The 19,343-nt window shown below is 38.8% G+C and overlaps 1 protein-coding gene across 1 annotated transcript in view; it reads right to left on the reverse strand.

Annotated features, from left to right (window-relative positions):
* Positions 1 to 19,343, reverse strand: part of ST8SIA1 (ST8 alpha-N-acetyl-neuraminide alpha-2,8-sialyltransferase 1) — a 162,734-nt gene that overhangs the window by 21,957 nt on the left and 121,434 nt on the right. The window contains exons 3-4 of the mRNA XM_023725461.1: positions 15,920 to 15,987; positions 15,344 to 15,436 (exon numbers count right to left, since the gene is read on the reverse strand). Coding sequence (XP_023581229.1) covers positions 15,344 to 15,436; positions 15,920 to 15,987 — 161 coding nt within the window. The remainder of the gene's footprint in view (positions 1 to 15,343; positions 15,437 to 15,919; positions 15,988 to 19,343) is intronic.

Genomic DNA, 19,343 nt, shown 5'->3' on the forward strand with positions numbered 1-19,343 from the left:
CTTCCAAACAATGTGTTGGAAACAGTCCCAAACAAACCTCAATATGCTGCAAAACAGTTGATTCAGTGGCTAGGTAAAAACAGAGCCTAAGAGTGAATTATATTACAGTTGTGGAAAACAGAACATCTATTTTAATTTCATGGTGTGATTTAAGTGTTAGTGGATTACATCAGCTTTTAAAGGATACCATTTTCCCTGCTTAGACTTATACAGGACAAATAGCAATTTCTTCCATTTATCTCTGCTCTCCTTCACTGTCTGTACTGCAAACTATTTTGGGTAACAAATTGTATATATTAATTATACACAGCAGTCATTCTCCTACCTCTCTAAAATATGGTTAATATCACCAACTTTCACCCACCAATCCAAAATGGAAAAGAAAATAACAATATACAGTATATACTGGAATATTCTTTACAGCACTTGCCATCTTGCCAATGTGTTAGAATAAGAAACCAAATATATTAAGGAAAACTTTGGAAGAAATGTTTGTTGATTCAAAATGGATACATAATGTAATCTCACGTGCCTTTACTGACCATTTAAGTGTTATTACATTTTCTTTCTTGGATCTGGCTAGACCTACAAAGAATGCTGAGGTGCTGAGCCCTGAGTCTAGTTTCCAGTATTTAGGAAGCCTTCACCTAATGTTTCTGCTAGACTCAAGGGCAGATTAACCAGTAGGCAAGCTATGCACATGCTTACAGTAAGCAAGGTATGCACAAGCTTAACTGTGCTCACTTATGAATCTGTAGTGCACAATCTCACATCAAAGATGTAGTGAAAAACTGGTGAAACTGTGCACTACAGATTAGTAAGTGAGCACAAGTAAGCCCGTGTGTACCTTGCTTAATGGGTAATCCACCCCTCACTAGACTGAGGATCTTCTTCTCTTGCCAGTATAGTGTCTGATGGCTAGGGTGTCATATGCAGACTTCAGTTCTTCGTTCAGTGACAGAGGTAAAAATCGCACTCCAGATGCACTGTTCTAAGGGATTTTCCTCTTATCTTCCCTCCATAAACATTTTCCTGAAACTTTTACACAACTCAGCCTGTAACAAATTATTGTCTCCCTTTGTGACTTTCGGTCCCTGGCCTTTTTCTGAACTGTGAAGTGTGGTTTCCAAGTGGATGAAGAAAGACCAGAACTAACGGGGAGAAGAAAAGGTATGACTCTAGCAAACTAAGAAAAGAGTTCATATGGCTTTGGAATTTTCCCTGTTCCTTTGCCAGTGGATAGACTGGGGTTGTTCATACTCTTTTCCGATCTTCTTCCCAGCTTTCTGTGCTATTCTGGTTCAGCAGGCTTAGGGCTTAGTTTAGTATTATAACTCGACCCAACCCGCTCCTTGCTGCAGCTAGGAGAAATTCTGATTCTAGCATCAGAGTTTCTCTTATCCTTACTTAATTAAAAAAAATTTTTTTGGTTCTTTTGTAGATTTTCGTCTACCTATATATTTATGTGATTTATTTTCATTTTTATAATGGTGAAAATATACGCAACAAAACATTCACCAATTCCACAATTTCTACATGTATAATTCAGTGGCATTGATTATGTTCTCCATGCTGTGCAACCGCTATCACTCTCCTTTTCTGAATTGCGGTGATTTAATCTGAAAGTTGGAACTGAGCACTTCTCCAGAATGGTAACATGTTAACCCAGTGACTTACTGAAGACTCACTCTGTGTCAAAGACTCTGCTAGGTACTGGGAATAAAAAGATGAAAAGACAAGCGTTCTCGTCTTTTGAAAGCTGAGCCTTGTAAGGGACAATAAAGAGAAAGCCCTGTAGTCAGAGGGCACTGCATGTGTGCAGAGGTGCTGATGAGCATGGTCTCTGGAGAGTGATGAGTGATACTGGAATCTGAGGCAAATGGGAGAGAGTGGCGAGGGCTGATAAGCTGAGACTCCATTTAGCATGTAAATGGGGAGCCAATGAAGAATTTTAATTTGGGATTTTGGAAAACACATCTGTTTGTACTAAAAAAAAAAATGCATTGAAGGAAGATGTTAGGACATGATATGAGTTCTGGCAAGGGATTACTGTGGCTTGAACAGAGGCAACGGCAGAGGAATTAAAGAGACAGTAACAGAGTTAATGTATAATGTAAAAGTAATATTGACAGGGCTTTGTGGCTGAGTGGATAAGAATGATGACAGCAAGTAGGTCCGAGGGTGACTTAAAGTGGAGCCACCTCCGTGACTGAAAAGATGGGGCTAATAATTATGATAGGGATTCCAGGGGCAGGGAAGATTTGAAGGGAAAGATAATTAATTTGCTTTGGTGACATATTGAATGTGAGGTGCCTAGGGGACTTCTAAATGGAGATGGCCAGTAGACATACAGCTGCCTGAAGCCCAAGAAAGAATCAAAGCCTGGGATAGATCTGGACTAAGTGGTAGTTATCATGAGCGTGAAGGTCATAGATGTGCCCCCAGTGGAAGGCAAACACAGTGAAGAAGAGAGCTGACTGGCAGCACTGGAAAACACCAACATTAAGAAAGTAGATGATGAAAAATCTAGCAAAGGAATCCAACAAGAAACAGAAAAGAGAAGTGTGTTCAGACTCAAGGGAGAGGTGAATTTCAAGACAGCAAAAAACAACAGTGTTAAGTACCAAACCAAAAAAACAACAACCCTGTTGCCGCTGAGTTGATTCTCACTCACAGCAACCCTACAGAACAGTGCAGAGGCTATAATCTTTACAGAAGCGGACTGCCACATCTTTCTCTCGTGGAGCGGCTGGTGGGTTGGAACCACAGACTTTTTGGTTAGCAGCCAAGCACTTAACCACTGCGCCACCAGCAGAGGCTGAGTAATATAAGAAATAATAACCATTAGTTTCAGTCTTCTAGGAGTTTAAATCTCCATTATGGATATTTATTTAATACTAAGAACCATGTTCAAACTAATAACTGAAAGCTCTTGCACAATAACATAAAGGCATCTACTCAGAAAACTTTTTTATGAAAAGAGAATTTGTGCTATTGAAAGCTCTTGCCTTCTGGGCTTTTTAGTGATGTAAGGTTCCTATCTCACAAATATTGAAGAAATCCAGCCTCTGTTTCACAGGATTTGTTGGAGTGAGATGTAACCTGAGAAGCAGACAGCCTTGTAACAGCCTCTGGTCTTAGAGGCTAGCAATAGACTCGGAATCCTGCCCTCCGGGGGGCTTTACAACCTAGAGAAGTAGAATCTGTTTCCCATTAGTTCTCCAAAAGCCATCATTAATCTTGTGGTAGCAGGGTCAGACCTAGGAATGATTAGCCATATAAATGGTCCCATGTAAAGAGTATTAAAAGTTCCTTTCCAATCTTCTGCCTAAAATATCTCCCCAGCCCAAACCCCCAAGATAGCCAAAGTGTCTGAGGGCAATTCCTAGTTAGAGAATTATTCTGTTTTGTTCAAGCACTTAGTTTCTTCCAGGTGGCTCCAGTTAAAATGTAAAAACCAAGAGGAGTAAAACATTAACCCATTATCAACCAATAATACTTTTAACAAAGATTTGCTTAACAAATGACTCACTGTCACCTTGAGAAGAGCAGAGTAGGAACTGAGAAGACTTGAGCATTGGGCACTGCTGAGGGGACAGGGCTCTGTGCAACCAAGGAATGCCATGTCACTAGGAGCTGGGAGGATGGATACTAAAATGGGGGCAAGGCGTAACGTAAAGCAGAGCTTCTCAGACTTTCTCTTCTTTAACCCAGATTCCTCTTTAATAAAGATTAAAATTTCTTGGGCTACTGCCTCTCCAGATTCTTATGCACTTCCCAGGAAAGTGTGACCTTTCTAAGAATCACAAATCTTCTGCAAATTCCAGACAACCAAAAATATGTTGTTGAGTTTGACTTTCTGGAATTTGGTTTGTGGAAATAATGTTGTTGTTGTTAGATGCCTTTGAGTCGGTTCCGACTCATAGAGATCCTATGTACAGCAGAACGAAACACTGCTTGGTCCTGCGCCCTCCTCAAGTTCTTTGTTATGCTTGACCCCACTGTTGCAGCCACTGTGTCGATCCATCTCGTTGACGGTCTTCCTCTTTTTCGCTGACCCTCTGCTCTACCAAGCATGATGTCCTTCTCCAGGGACTGATCCCTCCTGATAACACATCCAAAGCATGTGAGACATAGTCTCACTATCCTTGCCTCTAAGGAGCATTCTGGTTGTACCTCTTCCAAGACAATTTGTTCATTCTTTTGGCAGTCCATGGTATATTCAATATTCTTTGTCAACACCACAATTCAAGGGCGTCGATTCTTCTTCAGTCTTCCTTATTCATCGTCCAGTTTTTGCATGCATATGAGGCTACTGAAAACACCATGGCTCGGGTCAGGTGCACTTTAGTCTTAAAGGTGACATCTTTGCTTTTCAACCCTTTAAAGAGGTCTTTTGCAGCAGATTTGCCCAATGCAATGCATCTTTTGATTTCTTGACTGCTGCTTCCATGGGTGTTGATTGCGGATCCAAGTCAAATGAAATTCTTGACAACTTCAATCTTTTCTTGGTTTTATCATGATGTTGCTTAGTGGTCCAGGTGTGAGGATTTTTGTTGTCTTTCAGTTGAGGTGTAATCCATACGGAAGGCTGTAGTCTTGGATTTTCATCATTTAGTGCTTCAAGTCCTCTTCACTTTCATATAAGTATTTAAATATATAATAATATTATAGTACTGTGTGTGCTTTTCCAATGTCCTATGCCCTGCTGGAGATCTTGACTTGCTATTCCAACTGCTCCACCATCACTACCCCCAACACTGATACCTTCACTTCAAGAAAGGTAAAAGGCAACAAATTTGATCAAATGAACTAGTATAAGCCATTCCCTGCCCCCGCCCCCACCCCGAGTTAAAGAACATCACAGAAAATAATTGTTACAGGTTGAAAGAAAAATTCAAAGCAGGAAAACCAGCCCATGTGGGGAAAGAATGCCTGAGAAGAGTAAGGAAGCATGAGGGTTTGCGATGATCAAGTATACACTAATTCTTCTACTTTGCAGTAATGCAACAGGGTTTTATGCTTAGACTAAGTTGTTGTGTTTTTTCAAACACAAAACCATTAAAAGAACTAGAATAAGGACCTCTTATGTGTGTGTTGATTGGTTTAAAAGTATTGGGAAAAACTGCCAACTGGATTTAGCTACTGCTATGGGAAGGAGCTGTCACTAGGTTGATGCTCATAGGAACCAAAAGGAGACAGAAACTCATAGATAGACACCAAGAGGAAGCAGTAAGAACCTTCTTCCTTCTGTCTCTAATAGCCCTTACTGGAAAGCCTCACAGGGAGCCATCTGACAAAGGAGAAATGTGATTTGTAGAGTCCTGGTTCCAGCATTACAAAACAGAGTACAGGACACAGGGTTTGGAGATGAGACGCAATAACCTAATAAATGGCATAATTAGTAAAGATAGAAACAGAGAAACTTGTTGGAAGACTATGGCAATTGTTCAGAAAAGACATAATGGTGGCTTGGACCAGGGTGGTAGCAGTGGTAGAGGTGAAAAATGGTCAGAGTGCTTGAAAGTAGGTCCATTATAATTTAGCAATGGATTAATATGAGGTGTAAGAGAAAGAGATAAAGCAAAGATGCCTCCAAGGTTTTTTAACTGAACAACTGGGAAAATGGAGTTTCTATTTTCTGCGATGGGGCAGATTGCATGACATGCAGGTTTTAGAAGAACTGGGAGGGGAAATAAGGAGTGCTGTACCAGTTATTTTAAGTTTGATATTCCCATTACATATTCAAGTGGGTTAGATGAGCTAGCAGTTGGGTATATGAGTCTGGAGATACAGGAATATCCTGGATGCAGATACAATATTAGGAGCCATCAGAGTATAAATAGTATTTCAAGCCATGGGACTTGACGAAATACTATAGCGAATGAAAAGTCAGAGAAAAGGAAAAGTTAAGAGGATAGGTTCCTAGGGAATTCCAACGTTTATAGGTTCAGGAGATGAGAAGAAACCAGCAGGAGACTCGAGACAGTGGGGACTTGGAAGTTAAATGAAGAAACAGAATTTTTAAAAAAGAGGAGGACCAAATGCGTCAAGTGGTCCTGATAAGTCAAGTAAGATGAGAACTAACAATTGACCACTGCATTTAGCAATGGTGTTGTCGCTGTTGTTGTGTGCTGTTGAGTTGATTCAACTCTTAATGACCCTATAGGACAGAGTAGAACTGTCTCATAGGGTTTCTAGGCTGAAATCTTTAAAGGAGCAGATCTCCAGGTCTTTCCTCCCGCGGAGTCTCTGGTGGTTAGCTATTGATCACTTAACCTTTGTGCCACCAGTGCTCCTTTATCTAGCAATGTAAGGTTAAGGAAATAATTTAAGAAAATTTTCCAAAACAGAAGGACATGAGCTTGCAGGCTGAAAAGGACCACTGAGTGCTGGAAAAATGGATGAAGTTAGACTAATAACAAGGGACATCATTGTGAAATTTCAAACCAGAGGACACAAAGAGAAGACCAGCTTGGAAAGCAGGTGGTTGTTGTTAGTTGCCATCAAGCTGACTGCCATGTGTGCAGAGCAGAACTGCTCCACAGGGTTTTCAAGGCTGTGACCTTTCAGAAGCACATCGCCAGGCCTGTCTTCCAAAGTACGTTTAGATGTGTTCAAACTACCAAGCTTTCAGCTAATAGTTAAGTGCTTAACTGTTTGCACCACCCAGAGACTCCTGCAGGAGGGTGGGGAAAGTGGAAATTCAAAAATCATACAAAAGATCAGGAATTAGTTTCAGTTTTCTCACAAGCAACACCGAAATCTAGAAAATACGGGGAAAATGTTTTCAAATGTCAGGTGGCACAAATGGTTTGTGCTTGACTGCTAACTGAAAGATTAGGGGTTCAAATCCACCCATCGGCGCTTTGAAAGAAAGCTCTGGATATCTAACTTCACTAAGATTTTTTAAAAAAACCGAACCAGTTGCCATGGAGCTGATTCTGACTCACAGTGATCCCATGCCTTTCAGAGTAGAACTGCACCCCACAGGGTTTTCATGGCTGTCATCTTTTGGAAGCAGATCACCAGGCCTTTCCTCCAACACACCTCTGGGCACCACTGGGTGGGTTTGAACCACTAACCTTTTCATTAGTAGCAGGTGCTTAACTATTTGTACCACCCAGGGACTCCTCTGCAAGATTACAGCCATTGAAACCTCTAAGGAGTACAGTTCTACTCTGAAATACATGGGGTCGCCATGAGCTGGAATCGACTCCACAGCAATGGGTTTGGTCTGGTTTTGGTTTAATGGAAGGTAATGGAAGCACAAAGAGCAGAAATATTCCAATAGTCAAAAAACGAACAAACAAACAAAAAAAACCAGCAGAGAGTGTGGCTCAGTGGCATGTTGTCAATTATAAAGAGTGGACGTCAACTCCACCGATGAAGGAGTCCTATGCAAGACAATTCTACAAAGCTTATCAGGGAAGTGACTTGAAACAGAAGATAATTAACTGGCCTCATTTGCAACAAAATCATTTCAAGAATTTAAAGAAGACCTCACAGTCGAAATATCAGAAGATAATCTATCTGTAAACATTGATTATAAAAACCAGTAAACCAGTTGCCGTCCATTCAACTCTGACTCATGGAGACACCATGTGCGTCAGAGTACAACTGTGCTCCACAGGGTTTTCAATGGCTGAGTTTTCAGAAGTAGATTGCCAGGCCTTTCTTCCAAGGTGCCTCTGGGTGGACTCAAACCTCCAACCTTTCAGTTAGCAGCTGAGTACATTAACCATTTGCACTATTCAGGGACTCCATAAAAGGTGGACAATAACAGAAGTAATCACCTTTATTCAGACGAGAAATGGTTTGGGTTTAGTTTAAAGTTACCACTACACGTGATTATTTTTGTGATGGGATACTTCTGTTTTAAACTGCTCAAAAAAAACCCCACACAAACCAGGAAATAGGAGATATCGTGAGTTACACCCTGTTAAAAGACCCCCTGTATTAACTTGTAGTGCCCTGCGGTCTTTTTCCTACTGACTGATCATTTTCAGTAGCAATCTTGTTGCTCACTGTGGTGTTTTTTAACATTTATTTAGCACGTTTTCTTTTGCCCTTTCGTATCTTCTGTTACTGTCAAAGTCTTTGAAATAACGGTATTACAAAGTCTTAAGTCAGTTTTTTTTTTTTTTTTTGCTTCCCCAGGAGCTTCACCCAATCATGTCTAAATCAATACATTTCCCTTTCCCTTTTAAATGGTAATCTCATTATTGACGTCTCAGAGTTTTCTCTCCTCCCCTAGTGAGACTGGTCAGAGGTGTGGTACCAGCTATCAGCCCCTGAGTGATACTCTCCCAACCACTTCCCCAAAAAAGAAAAGACCTTGTAGGCTCAAGCCCAGTTCTGCCACTTAATATCTGACTGAAGAAAATCCCTTGTCTATCACAATATTTTTTCACCGCAAAGTAAGAATAGTGCTAATACGTGACTTACTCGTCCCTCCATGTGGAAGTTCTATGTCCCCAATGGCTATGCAATGTATCATGTTTTCTTCATGTGTCTATCTTCATCCAAACCTACATTATTTTATTTTATAATTATTTTTTATTTCAGAGTAATTGGCAGATATTGTTTAAAAGAAATTATGATATTTTATAAATCTAAGATGCTAGCACATTATTTACCAATAATAAAGAAAAAAAAAACTCTGCTAATTAAACTATGACTCAATAATTTAACAATAGTGCTGGGAATAGTCCTGTACTAGCCTCTTGTTTCTTTCTTTAATTTGAATTGTGGTGAAATACATGTCACAAACATTTCAAACATTTTTACCTATACAATTCAGTGGCATTAATTACATTCACAAGGGGCCCTGGTGGTGCCGTGGTTAAAGTGCTTGGCTGCTAACCAAAAGGTCAGCAGTTTGAACCCACCAGCCGCTCCATGGGAAAAAAGTCCTGGTAATCTGCTCCCATAAAGATTACAGCTTTGGAAACCCTATAGGGCAATTCTACTCTGTCCTGTATGGTCACTATGAGTTGGAATCAATTCAATGTCATACAACAATAACAACCAATTACATTCGCTATGTTACACAACAATCACCACTATCCATTTGCACTGGCCTCTTCTTGCTTTTACATTGTTTTCATGCAGTCTAAGGAACTGAGCAATTTCTCCTGCTTTCACTTCATTGTTTATCATGTGATATTGTGACAATCATTTTTCCCCTATCTTAGTAACTACTTCTAATGCAGTTTCAGCTGCTTGTGGGTGTGTCCTTCCCTCTTTTCTTTGCTTTACCAAAAAATATAGAATTGCAGTCATTTCTCTGAAAGAATAATTTGCTCAGAAATCAAATTTTCACCTTATTGCTCTGTTTCCATGCTTTCTTACATACAAAGTAGGTATTGAATCTTTTCTGAGATACCTTAAATGACAACAATTCCATGTGTGTAGTACCAACAATGCACATAACTCAACTGAAATGGTAGCACGGGAGCAGCTATGATCTAAACCATCCTTGCCATGTCAGGCAATGATAACTACGCCTAACTGGTCAACAGAGGCTATAAAAGGCAGCTTAGCTTCATAGATGTTAAAATTTGAAAAATTGTGCATCTCATAATCAATAAAATATGGCAATTTCTTCTTGTGGGCGTTCATTCCCTCCTCTTCATTAGTACTTGCAATAATGTCTTTCAAATATGCTATTCCTTCCAGTAATTTATATTTTGTCTTTGTCAATAATTTACCCTGTGACTGATTTTTAAGATGCTTTCCCTCCTTCTGTTGTTGCTGTGTGTGTATGTGGGCATGTGTGTGCAGGTGTGTGTCATAAAGATCTAGATATGAAAGCAAATAGTATAAACCTAAGTTTAAAATGTGTATCATGGTTTGTAGATCCAATCAAATAACAAAGTTCTGATTTAAAAAAATCTTTGTATTAAATAAATTAAAGCAATTTAACAATAGAAATTTATACAGACATGTTCTGATCATAACTCAAGTTGGAAAGTAAACTTTTATTCAATAAGAATACATGTGATTACTTTCAAAAAAAACCACTGCCATCTAGTCGATTCCAACTCATAGTGACCCTTAGAACAGAGCATAACTGCCTCATAGAGTTTCTAAGGCTGTAAATCTTTACAGAAGCAGACTGCCATATCTTTCTCCTGAGGAGCAGCTGGTGGGTTCGAACCACTGACCTTTTGGTTAGCAGCTGAGTGCTTAACCACTGTGCACCAGGGCTCCTTTAGCCAATATATAACCAAATACAGTTACAATTAGTTATTTCTGAGACTACATTCTATTTAATCCACATGGTTCATATTCTCCAGTAAAATTAATTGCAAATATAAATATAATAATCAAGTAATTTTCACAGAAATTATAGAAATATTCACAGACTGCACATATTAATAAATAATTACTCATACTTTTTCATGAGGATAATTAGGAAAATTCATTAATAGCAGAACAACACAAAATCAGTGAAAACATAACAACTCTGTAAAATGGAATTATCACAGATGGAGCCCTACAATTTTGCCCCAAGAACCTCTTGGCACATATGGAGTTTGGTAAGATAATTAGCCACTTTCATATTATACACTTAAGGTTGCCTCCCACAGTTAAACTGGGGCACAAATGCCTTGGCTATAACGAAATATCTTTGTGAGCTAAGAGGGTGTCTCTACATTCCAAAAAGGGCATGCAGACAGTAAAAACGTAGCACTTCCCAGATTTTCAATCTGCAAATTCCTAGAAGGGTTACAATTTCAAGGTCCTCTCCACCTCCTACAAGCCATTACTGCTCACATTCAGAGCACAAACCATGTTGATCATAGGTAACACACAGGCCCTTCACATCTGTACACACACACACACACACACACACACACACACACACAGACACACAGACATCGTATATAAAGATGCAAGGCTATATCAGAAATCTGAAGAGCCAGAAAAGGGGAGAGGGGGTCAAGGGGAAATAATCTTAGGACATACTTTCTGAAAAATAATTTACAATTAATTTTAGACTTTTCAGTTCTTTTGAAGCCTCAGGTTCCCAAAGATTTCCCTCCTGCTGCTTCACTACCTGTTAGCTCCTCTCTCTTCTCTAGCCCTTCTCCCTTCTTCTGGCTCATCCCAATAATTCCACACTCTTCTATTACTCAGATCCAATCTTGGAACCAACACTTGGGCCCTTGAGTCTCTCTTCCACCCTCAGAAATTAGCAAAGAAATCATTCTATACACAGCAGAGCATTTTTGAAACAGAATTCTGGTATCAGTTGTTAAGAGGCATTGACGGTTCAGTGATAAGAATTCTCGCCTTTCGTGCAGGAGACCTAGTTCCATTCCCAGACCGTGCACCTCATCTGCAGCCACCACCAGCCTGTCAGTGGAGGATGGTATGTTACTAAGATGCTGAACAGGTTTCAGCAGAGCTCTCAGACTAAGATGAACTAGAAAGAAAGGCTTGGCGATCTACTTCCGAAAATCAGCAATGAAACCCTATGGATTCTCAAAGGTCTGATCCCCAACTAATTAACACAACGGCACAGGACCAGGCGGTGTTTCATTTCGCTGCGCACAGGGTTGTCAGGAGTTGGGGGCCATCTCAATGGCAGTTAACATCAATTGTTAAACTTTTTGCTATCATGCTACATGTAGAGAGTAGTTAAGTATGTTAAGTCACACAGCCAATGCTGTCCTACTGGCTTCAAGAAATCTTTCTGCCTCATTTTTCCTCCTGCTGAAGCTGAAATTCACATTTAACAATCTGAAATAAATACTGTCCTTGGGAACATCATGAACTCCTGTTATGGGCAAAATGGCTGATTGAGTTTTCAACTTTACTGAAAAATTGAGAAACAAACTTTATGAACTCTCATCTCTACTTTTATCTCATATTACTGTGAAATGACTTAGTTTAGCTCAGTGAATTTTAACCTTTTATGAGTGGTGAACTCCTTGGAAAATCTGATGAAAAATGCACAAATAGGAAAATTTTGGGTAAATTTCAGAAGAGGTTCAGAACTCCCCCGGAAGCATTTCCATGGACCTAAAGTTCCAAGGGAATGCCTGTGAACTGTGAGCTCCTTCAGTGTTGGAACCATGTCTCATTCAACTTTGTATTCTCTGCCCCAGCGTAGATTTCAATAAACATTTGCTGAATGATGCCTTTGCAGCGCTATTCCTGTGAAGCTCCCATTTTAACCTCCCTCTTCCCCATAAATTTCCAGATTCTCAACCTTCATACGTATACTTCTCTAAAATTTATCTGCTCGAAACTAATCTATGTAAAGAAGAACATCTTTTCCAAAATCTACTTTCATAATTGTCCTTTTTCCACTCCCCCCCAAAAAAGTATACCTCCTACATTCCCAAATATTACAATAGTGCAGGAGATAAAAACCTCCTGGCCACAAAAAAAAAAAAATCCTAATACATTAGTCCTCAGGGGTTGTCCCCTGAGAAAAAGCAAAAAGAGTTTTACAGGAAATAAAAAAGGGGCTGTGCCTTAGTTTATCCAAAGGATAAACTCTTAGCAAATCTCCATGCTTTATTTATATGTTAAATAATTATATTTCAGAATGGAGATCACTATACGAGGTTACATCTTAACACTTATTTGAATTAAAAATAAAGTCAGTCTTTTTCTGACAGAAGGTCAACTTAAAAAAAATAATTTAACAAAGAGCACTGCCTTTGCCATGAGGACGTGTAGCATCAAAAGAGCTAAATCTACACCTCTGAGATGACAGCTACAACACACATTTAAAGCCCATGCTCAGTATACAATGTTATATTGTATGTACTTGGCAACAATTTAGCTTTATACCAAAAAAGAACAAATATCAACTTAAAAATTATCCAGGAGATAATGATGAATTTTTTTTTAATTTTTTTTTAAATTGTACTTCAGGTGAAGGTTTACAGAACAAATAGCTTCTCATGAAACAGTAGTACACACATTGTTTTATGACATTGGTTAACAACCCCACAACACGTCAACCCTCTCCCTTCTCAACCTTTTTTTTTTTGGTGAAAATATACATAGCCAAGGATACACCATTTCAAAAATTTCTACATGCACAGTTCAGTGACAGATAATGGTGAATTTTTTAAATCCTTTTAAAAGGTGTTTGAACAAAAATGTTTGAAGACCAATGGGTTAGAGGTGGTATGTTGATGGAAGATAATCCCATAACTGGATCCTTACTAGCATCCACCTACAAAAGCCAGCAAACAACAAAAGGAAGTGGACACTAACAGTGGATTTGAAAATCCAACCATCTCTGCTGCCGGTATCGTAACAACCTCTCTTCTCCTAGACCATAAAACCTACAATCAGAAGATAAAGGTGACTACAACGCCTTTTCTAACACCATGTCCCAGACACCCTAACGCATCTTTTTGTTCTGGGTGGTACCAAGTAGAATGTCCTCTAAACAAACTGTTCTAACAAAGTAAGACTGGAGCAAAGCTCTTCCTTACTGAGAATTTCTCTTACATACATCAATAAAAACTGCCTTCTCTAACCTTACTTTTGCTACCATAATCATGTGTGCGTCTCATAGTTATTAAATTTTCATCAAACCTGTTTTATGTTTTTACCAATTTTCTAAGAGTATTTTGTAGTGAAAATTCATAATTCTTTTAGCTCTCAATGTAATATTTTTATAGACCAAGGCTTTTGAGGACAGCTATGAAAAGTAATAGTACTTAGCATACCCACAGCACTTCTTTGTCCAACGGACTTAGTTTTAAGTTGCATGAAAGTATAAAACACTGCTGACGTCTTGGTCTGTCACAGCTTTGAGAGAAGACTACAAGATATGAATAAACTACTTAATATAAACAGGATAATTTCATAACACAGAAATACATAATGCCTTTCTTACTTCAATTTTATTTCTTCCACTTCAGTGTGCCATTATGGTGTAACACCATCATCTATATTTTCATCCCACATACAAATGTTTGCACTTTGTCAACCACCCTGTTCGCACGTATTGCTAGCCACTTGAAGCAGATGTTAGAATGTACTATTGACTATTAGTGTTTCTTCTTCTGTGAATTGCCTGTTTGTGTTTTTTGCTTTTTTTTTTTTTTTGCTTTCTTTTTTTAAAACATTTTCTTATTAACTTATAACAACTAGTTACATTATAGATATTAAGTCTTTGTTTTCTATATATGCGGCAAATATTTTCTCCTAGTCTGTTACATATCTTTCAGCTTACGTCCTATCAAAGTTTAAGAAATTTTATGCAATAAAATTTGTCTTTTCCTTTATGGAATTTGTTTTAATAAAAGAAATGCAAATTATATAAAAAATGAGGTATCATTTTCACTCAACAAGCTGACAAAAATTGAGAAGATTAAAAGTACATGGTGTTGTTTTAAGTATGGGAAACAGGCAGTCTTATTCCTGGAGACAGAGTAAGCGGTACATTTTGGGAGAGTAATTTCACAGTATCAGTCAAAATTAAAAATCATTTGAGTCCATTTCTAGATACCTATTTTGGGGAATACTTACTTCTGAACCCAAACAAGTAGTGCAGCACTGCTTGGCAAGTGACACACCTGTGCCATTCACTTGGACAGAACTTCCTCAGAAGACAAGTCCCTGAACCCAGAATGTCTTGCTATTTCACCTCTAATTTCTAAGGACACAGGAAGGTCTAAACGCAATGTGCCATTCCTCTTTTCACAAAGATGGAATCATTCTCTACAATAGTCCTTGGAGAAATAGCTGCTAGCTGCCTGATGGGGCTTTATCAAATAGAGGCTGACCCCCAGCAACCCTCAGAGCAGCTGCCAACATTTCTGGAATCATTACTAGAGCAAGAATTTTCCATCTGCTTTCCAAAATCTGATTGAATATAATACAGTATAATGTAATGTAATATCATATATAATATACACATTCAAGAACATTTTGAAAATATTGCTGTTTTAATGCATGCATATGCAGTAGATCAGTCATTTCTTTGTTTTCATTTTTTATATTACTTCAATCCACAGTTGCCAATCAGTGGGTTGGAACTGAAGCCAGTATAACTGGAAAGTAGTAGTGATGAGTAAGCAGGATATAGTGTTGCTTCTTAGAGTGAAACAATTGATTCTCATGTTATTTCTACCATGTCTAATGGCAAGAAACAAAATCTCAGAAGGAAGTGTGAAATGCTGTTTGGATTCCCATAATCCTGCCTAGCTTATTTACAATTCCCCCTTTCATCCTTCCTGCCTGTTCAGATGGTTTGCTTCTTTGTTTCCCAAACTGAATTATGTTCACTGCCTTCAAGATGATGAACACTTCACTAGCCTTCCCCTTTAGTTTCTCTCAATCAGGAGTCATAAACTCTTACCTTTGCCGAATTATGCTGGGATTGGCTGTCACTAGGTGACTTCTGGACCCAACATCTTTAGTGTATTCACTTGATAGGGGAGGAAGATTGCATCTAGAAAAACAAAAGCAAACATTTTAGAAGGATTTCCATGTTTGTTTTCAATCAAGTCAGTAGGAACTTCATTAATTCTAGCTCAGTTCACAAATAACTGCTTTTACCACTCTCCCTTTTAATAGACATCAGATGACTAATTAACCATCAGCATCTGAATATGCTGTCATAAAACTAACCCCACTTTAGAAGAAAGAAAATGTTCGCTAGAGAGGTAAATGATCTACGAAAGGAAAGAGACAGTAACTAGAATGTATTTATTCCATTCAAAATACCTTTGAGGTAGTAGGACAGGGAATATTAGAGTTGAAGTTAGAGCTCAGAAGGGTCTGCTACACTAGAGGATACAGGTATTCTCTCCATGCCCATAAACCTCAAGACACAGGAAGAAATTTTGTTTGGATTTTTCTTTCTTTTCCCAAAATCTAAATTATAATAATACATTCAAGGCAGGCTCACCACCTAAATCAATGCAAGTCTCACAAGTCCCGCTTTTGTGTGCATGCCCAGCGCACGAGCTGATTACTGGTGAAGACATAACGATTTGTGGTCTAGAGTGTAATGATTATCCACCATCCGAGTTCAGCTAAGGGAAAGAGAACAGCCGATATTTTCCTGGTGATGGAAACAGCCCCCATCCTGTACCCCCGTACTGGTTGCTTTCCCTGACCATAATGTCTTATGAACATTCACAACAAAAAATATAGCCGTCGTAAACCCAAGTTCCATGGCTTTATGGTTGTGTGGCATTAGGTAAGTTAGCTCATCTCCCTGGCCTCAGTTTCCCCACTACATAAGATGAGGATAATAACTTTTCCTCTCTTATAGGATTGTTGTAAGTATTAAAAGCAGCCATCCAAGGCACAACAGGTGGTCTCTATTCACCTGGTAGCAACAGAGGAAGAAGGAGAGTCAGGAATAGGAGGTGGGTTTGGAATATGTGGCTAATTATTTCCATGTACAACTGCATCCTTTGCCATGAAACCAGAAGAACTGGATGGTGCCCGGCTATCGTTACTAAACATTCTGATCAAAGATTCCACAGAAGAATCCTGATCAAAAGGGGGAAAAATAGAGAACTGAATTCCACATTCTTGTGGACTCCAGACTTACTGGAGTCATAAGAGGCTGGATGAACCCCTGAAACTACAGCCCAGAGAAAATCTTTAAACCTTAAGCTAAAAACATCCCTAAAGTCTTCTTAAAACTGAAAAATAGTTTAGCTTAAGTGAAAAAGGTCTTCCATGAGCATTATGCTCTCTTAAGTACTATTTATATGGGATCAAATTGACAACAGTAACTTGAAAGTTTAGATAGGAACCTTAGGAGGCAGTGAGTTTATGTTAATGGGGAGGAACAACTCAGAAAAGGAGGGTGAGAATGAGGGCACAATTCGAAGAATGTAACCAATGTCACTAAACTGCACAAGTAGAAACTGCTTAATTGGTGTTTCTCTTGCTGTGTATATTCTCAACAACAACGAAACAAAGAAAATTTAGGGAAAAAAAAGAAGTAATGTATGAAAAGTCCCTACCACAATGCCTAGCACATAGTAAAAGCTTGAAGAATCACATTCAAAAATCATATAACTAAAGATACATTTATGATTTATGAGAACCACAAATGAGTCTATAATTTCCTTTTTGTTGTTGCCGTTTTAAATTTCCATTGGGCTTTGTTTATCACTATGTCTTAATGTCTCCTACCCACCCATATGTCTAACTTGACTTCTACGACATCAGGGATCTCTAACTTGTTATTACTTCAGCAAGTCAATGCATCGTTTATTTAGTTAAAGATATCTTACAAATATTGCGGTCTCTGCTAGTTCCTCAGCTAGGAAATTTCCCTTACAAATCATCCTCAGGAGACTGAATTGTTCATGCACTCAAATAACTGATCAACTCAAGCTCCCTGATTTTTTCATTTACCCTGTGACTCCTACCACATCAGTGCATCCTAGGCAGAAACTCATTGCGGTTGTTCTGGAATCTTCCTTTCACTTGTTCTTTAGTAATAAGATACCAGGAGCCCTGGTAGTGCAGTGGTTAAAGCACTCGGCTGCTAACTGAAAGATCAGCAGTTCGAACTCACCAACTGCTCCTCGGGAGAAAGATGTGGCAATCTGCTTCCGTAAAGATTTATGGCCTTGGAAACCCTATGGGGCAGTTCTACTTAGTCCTACAGGGCTGCTATGAGTCGGAATCGACTTGACGGGAGTGGGTTTGGTTTTTTCATTTAAAAAGATATCGGTTCTCCTGACAGCTACCCACAGATCAATTAGTCAGCTAGTCAGTGACTTCTGCTAAATGCTCATCAAGAACACAACATAGTTGGCGCTGTGGGAAGTTCAGTGAAAGTCCTAGTCGAAGGGCCTGCTCTTCAAATTTCTACAGTCTAGTGGTCAGAGCATGTCCCATGAGGTTTCCTGAGGCTTCTTGTGAAGGAACGCACTTATGCATCAACCAGGGCCATCAGACAGGGGGGTTGATTGTGGTCTTGTGATTTAACTGATCTTTGCAAAGACGAAAAAGGCTTCCAAAATAAAACACACACTAGAATTGGGACATTTGCTTATTAAAGAAGCTTTTATCTTGATGGCCCTTGGTAATATTTGAGAATCAACCATGTTATATTAAAACTGGTGATGCTGAATTTTGCTGGGGAGTGCTGTCAACCTGTTTTTTCATTATTAAATGAAACATGTAAGTTTTCATGAGTAAACACTTTGTTTTTCTGTATGTTCTGTGTGGGCAGATCAATATCTTGTATGTCTGTCTCTCTTCATATCTCCTCCCACAGAGCAAATGCTCAAGAAGAACTTGCAAGCATTGATTGCCATATACCACAACAGAAATGCTTAAAACAATAGAGATAATATTTTATAATTGCATTTCTGGAAAATGAAAATATATTTTGGTGTAAATATCTGCCTTAAGTTCTTCTGCGTAAACTTTCTCTTCAAGTCCAAATAGTGACACTTCTCTGTAGGTCTTTTCTCAGAAAAAGCACACTATAATTTTAGCTCCTCAACTTCTAAATTGATAATTACACAGATTTACATAAAAGGCACACTTAATGCAGTCAAATTGTTTCTAATAAGGTATAATTGTGTAAAATTGTTTTAAAGTTTACATTATAGCTTGTTGGCACAATTAACAGATATAAAAAAAAAAAAAGCCAAACCCTTTGCCGTCATGTCGCTTCCGACTCACAGCGACCCTATAGGACAGAGTAGAACTGCCTCATAGAGTTTCCAAGGAGTGCCTGGCAGATCCAAACTGCTGACCTTTTGCTAGCAGCTGTAGCACTTAACCACTACACCACCAGGGTTTCTAATTAACAGATATTAATGGCTGAAGTGTTTTAGTAACTGTGCTCATGATCCCATAGGAGATGTAATAACAGAATTTACTAGAAGGGAATATTCTTCGAATTGGGCAGTGGAGGTGGGTGTGAAATGGGATTGGTGGAAAGGAATCTTTAAATAGAAAAATCATACATTTAAAATTTTACTTATATTTGAATATGTAAAGCATGCCCCTGGGCATAATTCAAATGGCACCAAAATGACATTGCCCTTACCGTGTCCATGAGGACCCAGTTCCTCTCCAACTTGCAACCACTGTTACCTCTTTCATGCAGACATTCCAGATACATTCTATTCAACCATATAGCTTTTTAAAGTGTTGCTTTTGGTTACGGTGCAAACATTAACTTTGAAAAACAGGAAATTTTCAGCATTAAAAGGTATAAGCATTTGAAAATGTCTGAACAAAGAAAGTGATGGCACTGTTCGATCCTAGTCCTGGGAGATATTTTGGAGTCTAATCTGGTGTATCGCTGTGTACAAGCCAAAAACCAAACCCACTGTCATTGAGTTGATTCCGACTCACAGCAACCCTAC

This window comes from Trichechus manatus, unplaced genomic scaffold, assembly GCF_000243295.1.
Source record: "Trichechus manatus latirostris isolate Lorelei unplaced genomic scaffold, TriManLat1.0 scaffold00313, whole genome shotgun sequence".
In the NCBI taxonomy this organism is placed as follows: Eukaryota; Metazoa; Chordata; class Mammalia; order Sirenia; family Trichechidae; genus Trichechus; species Trichechus manatus.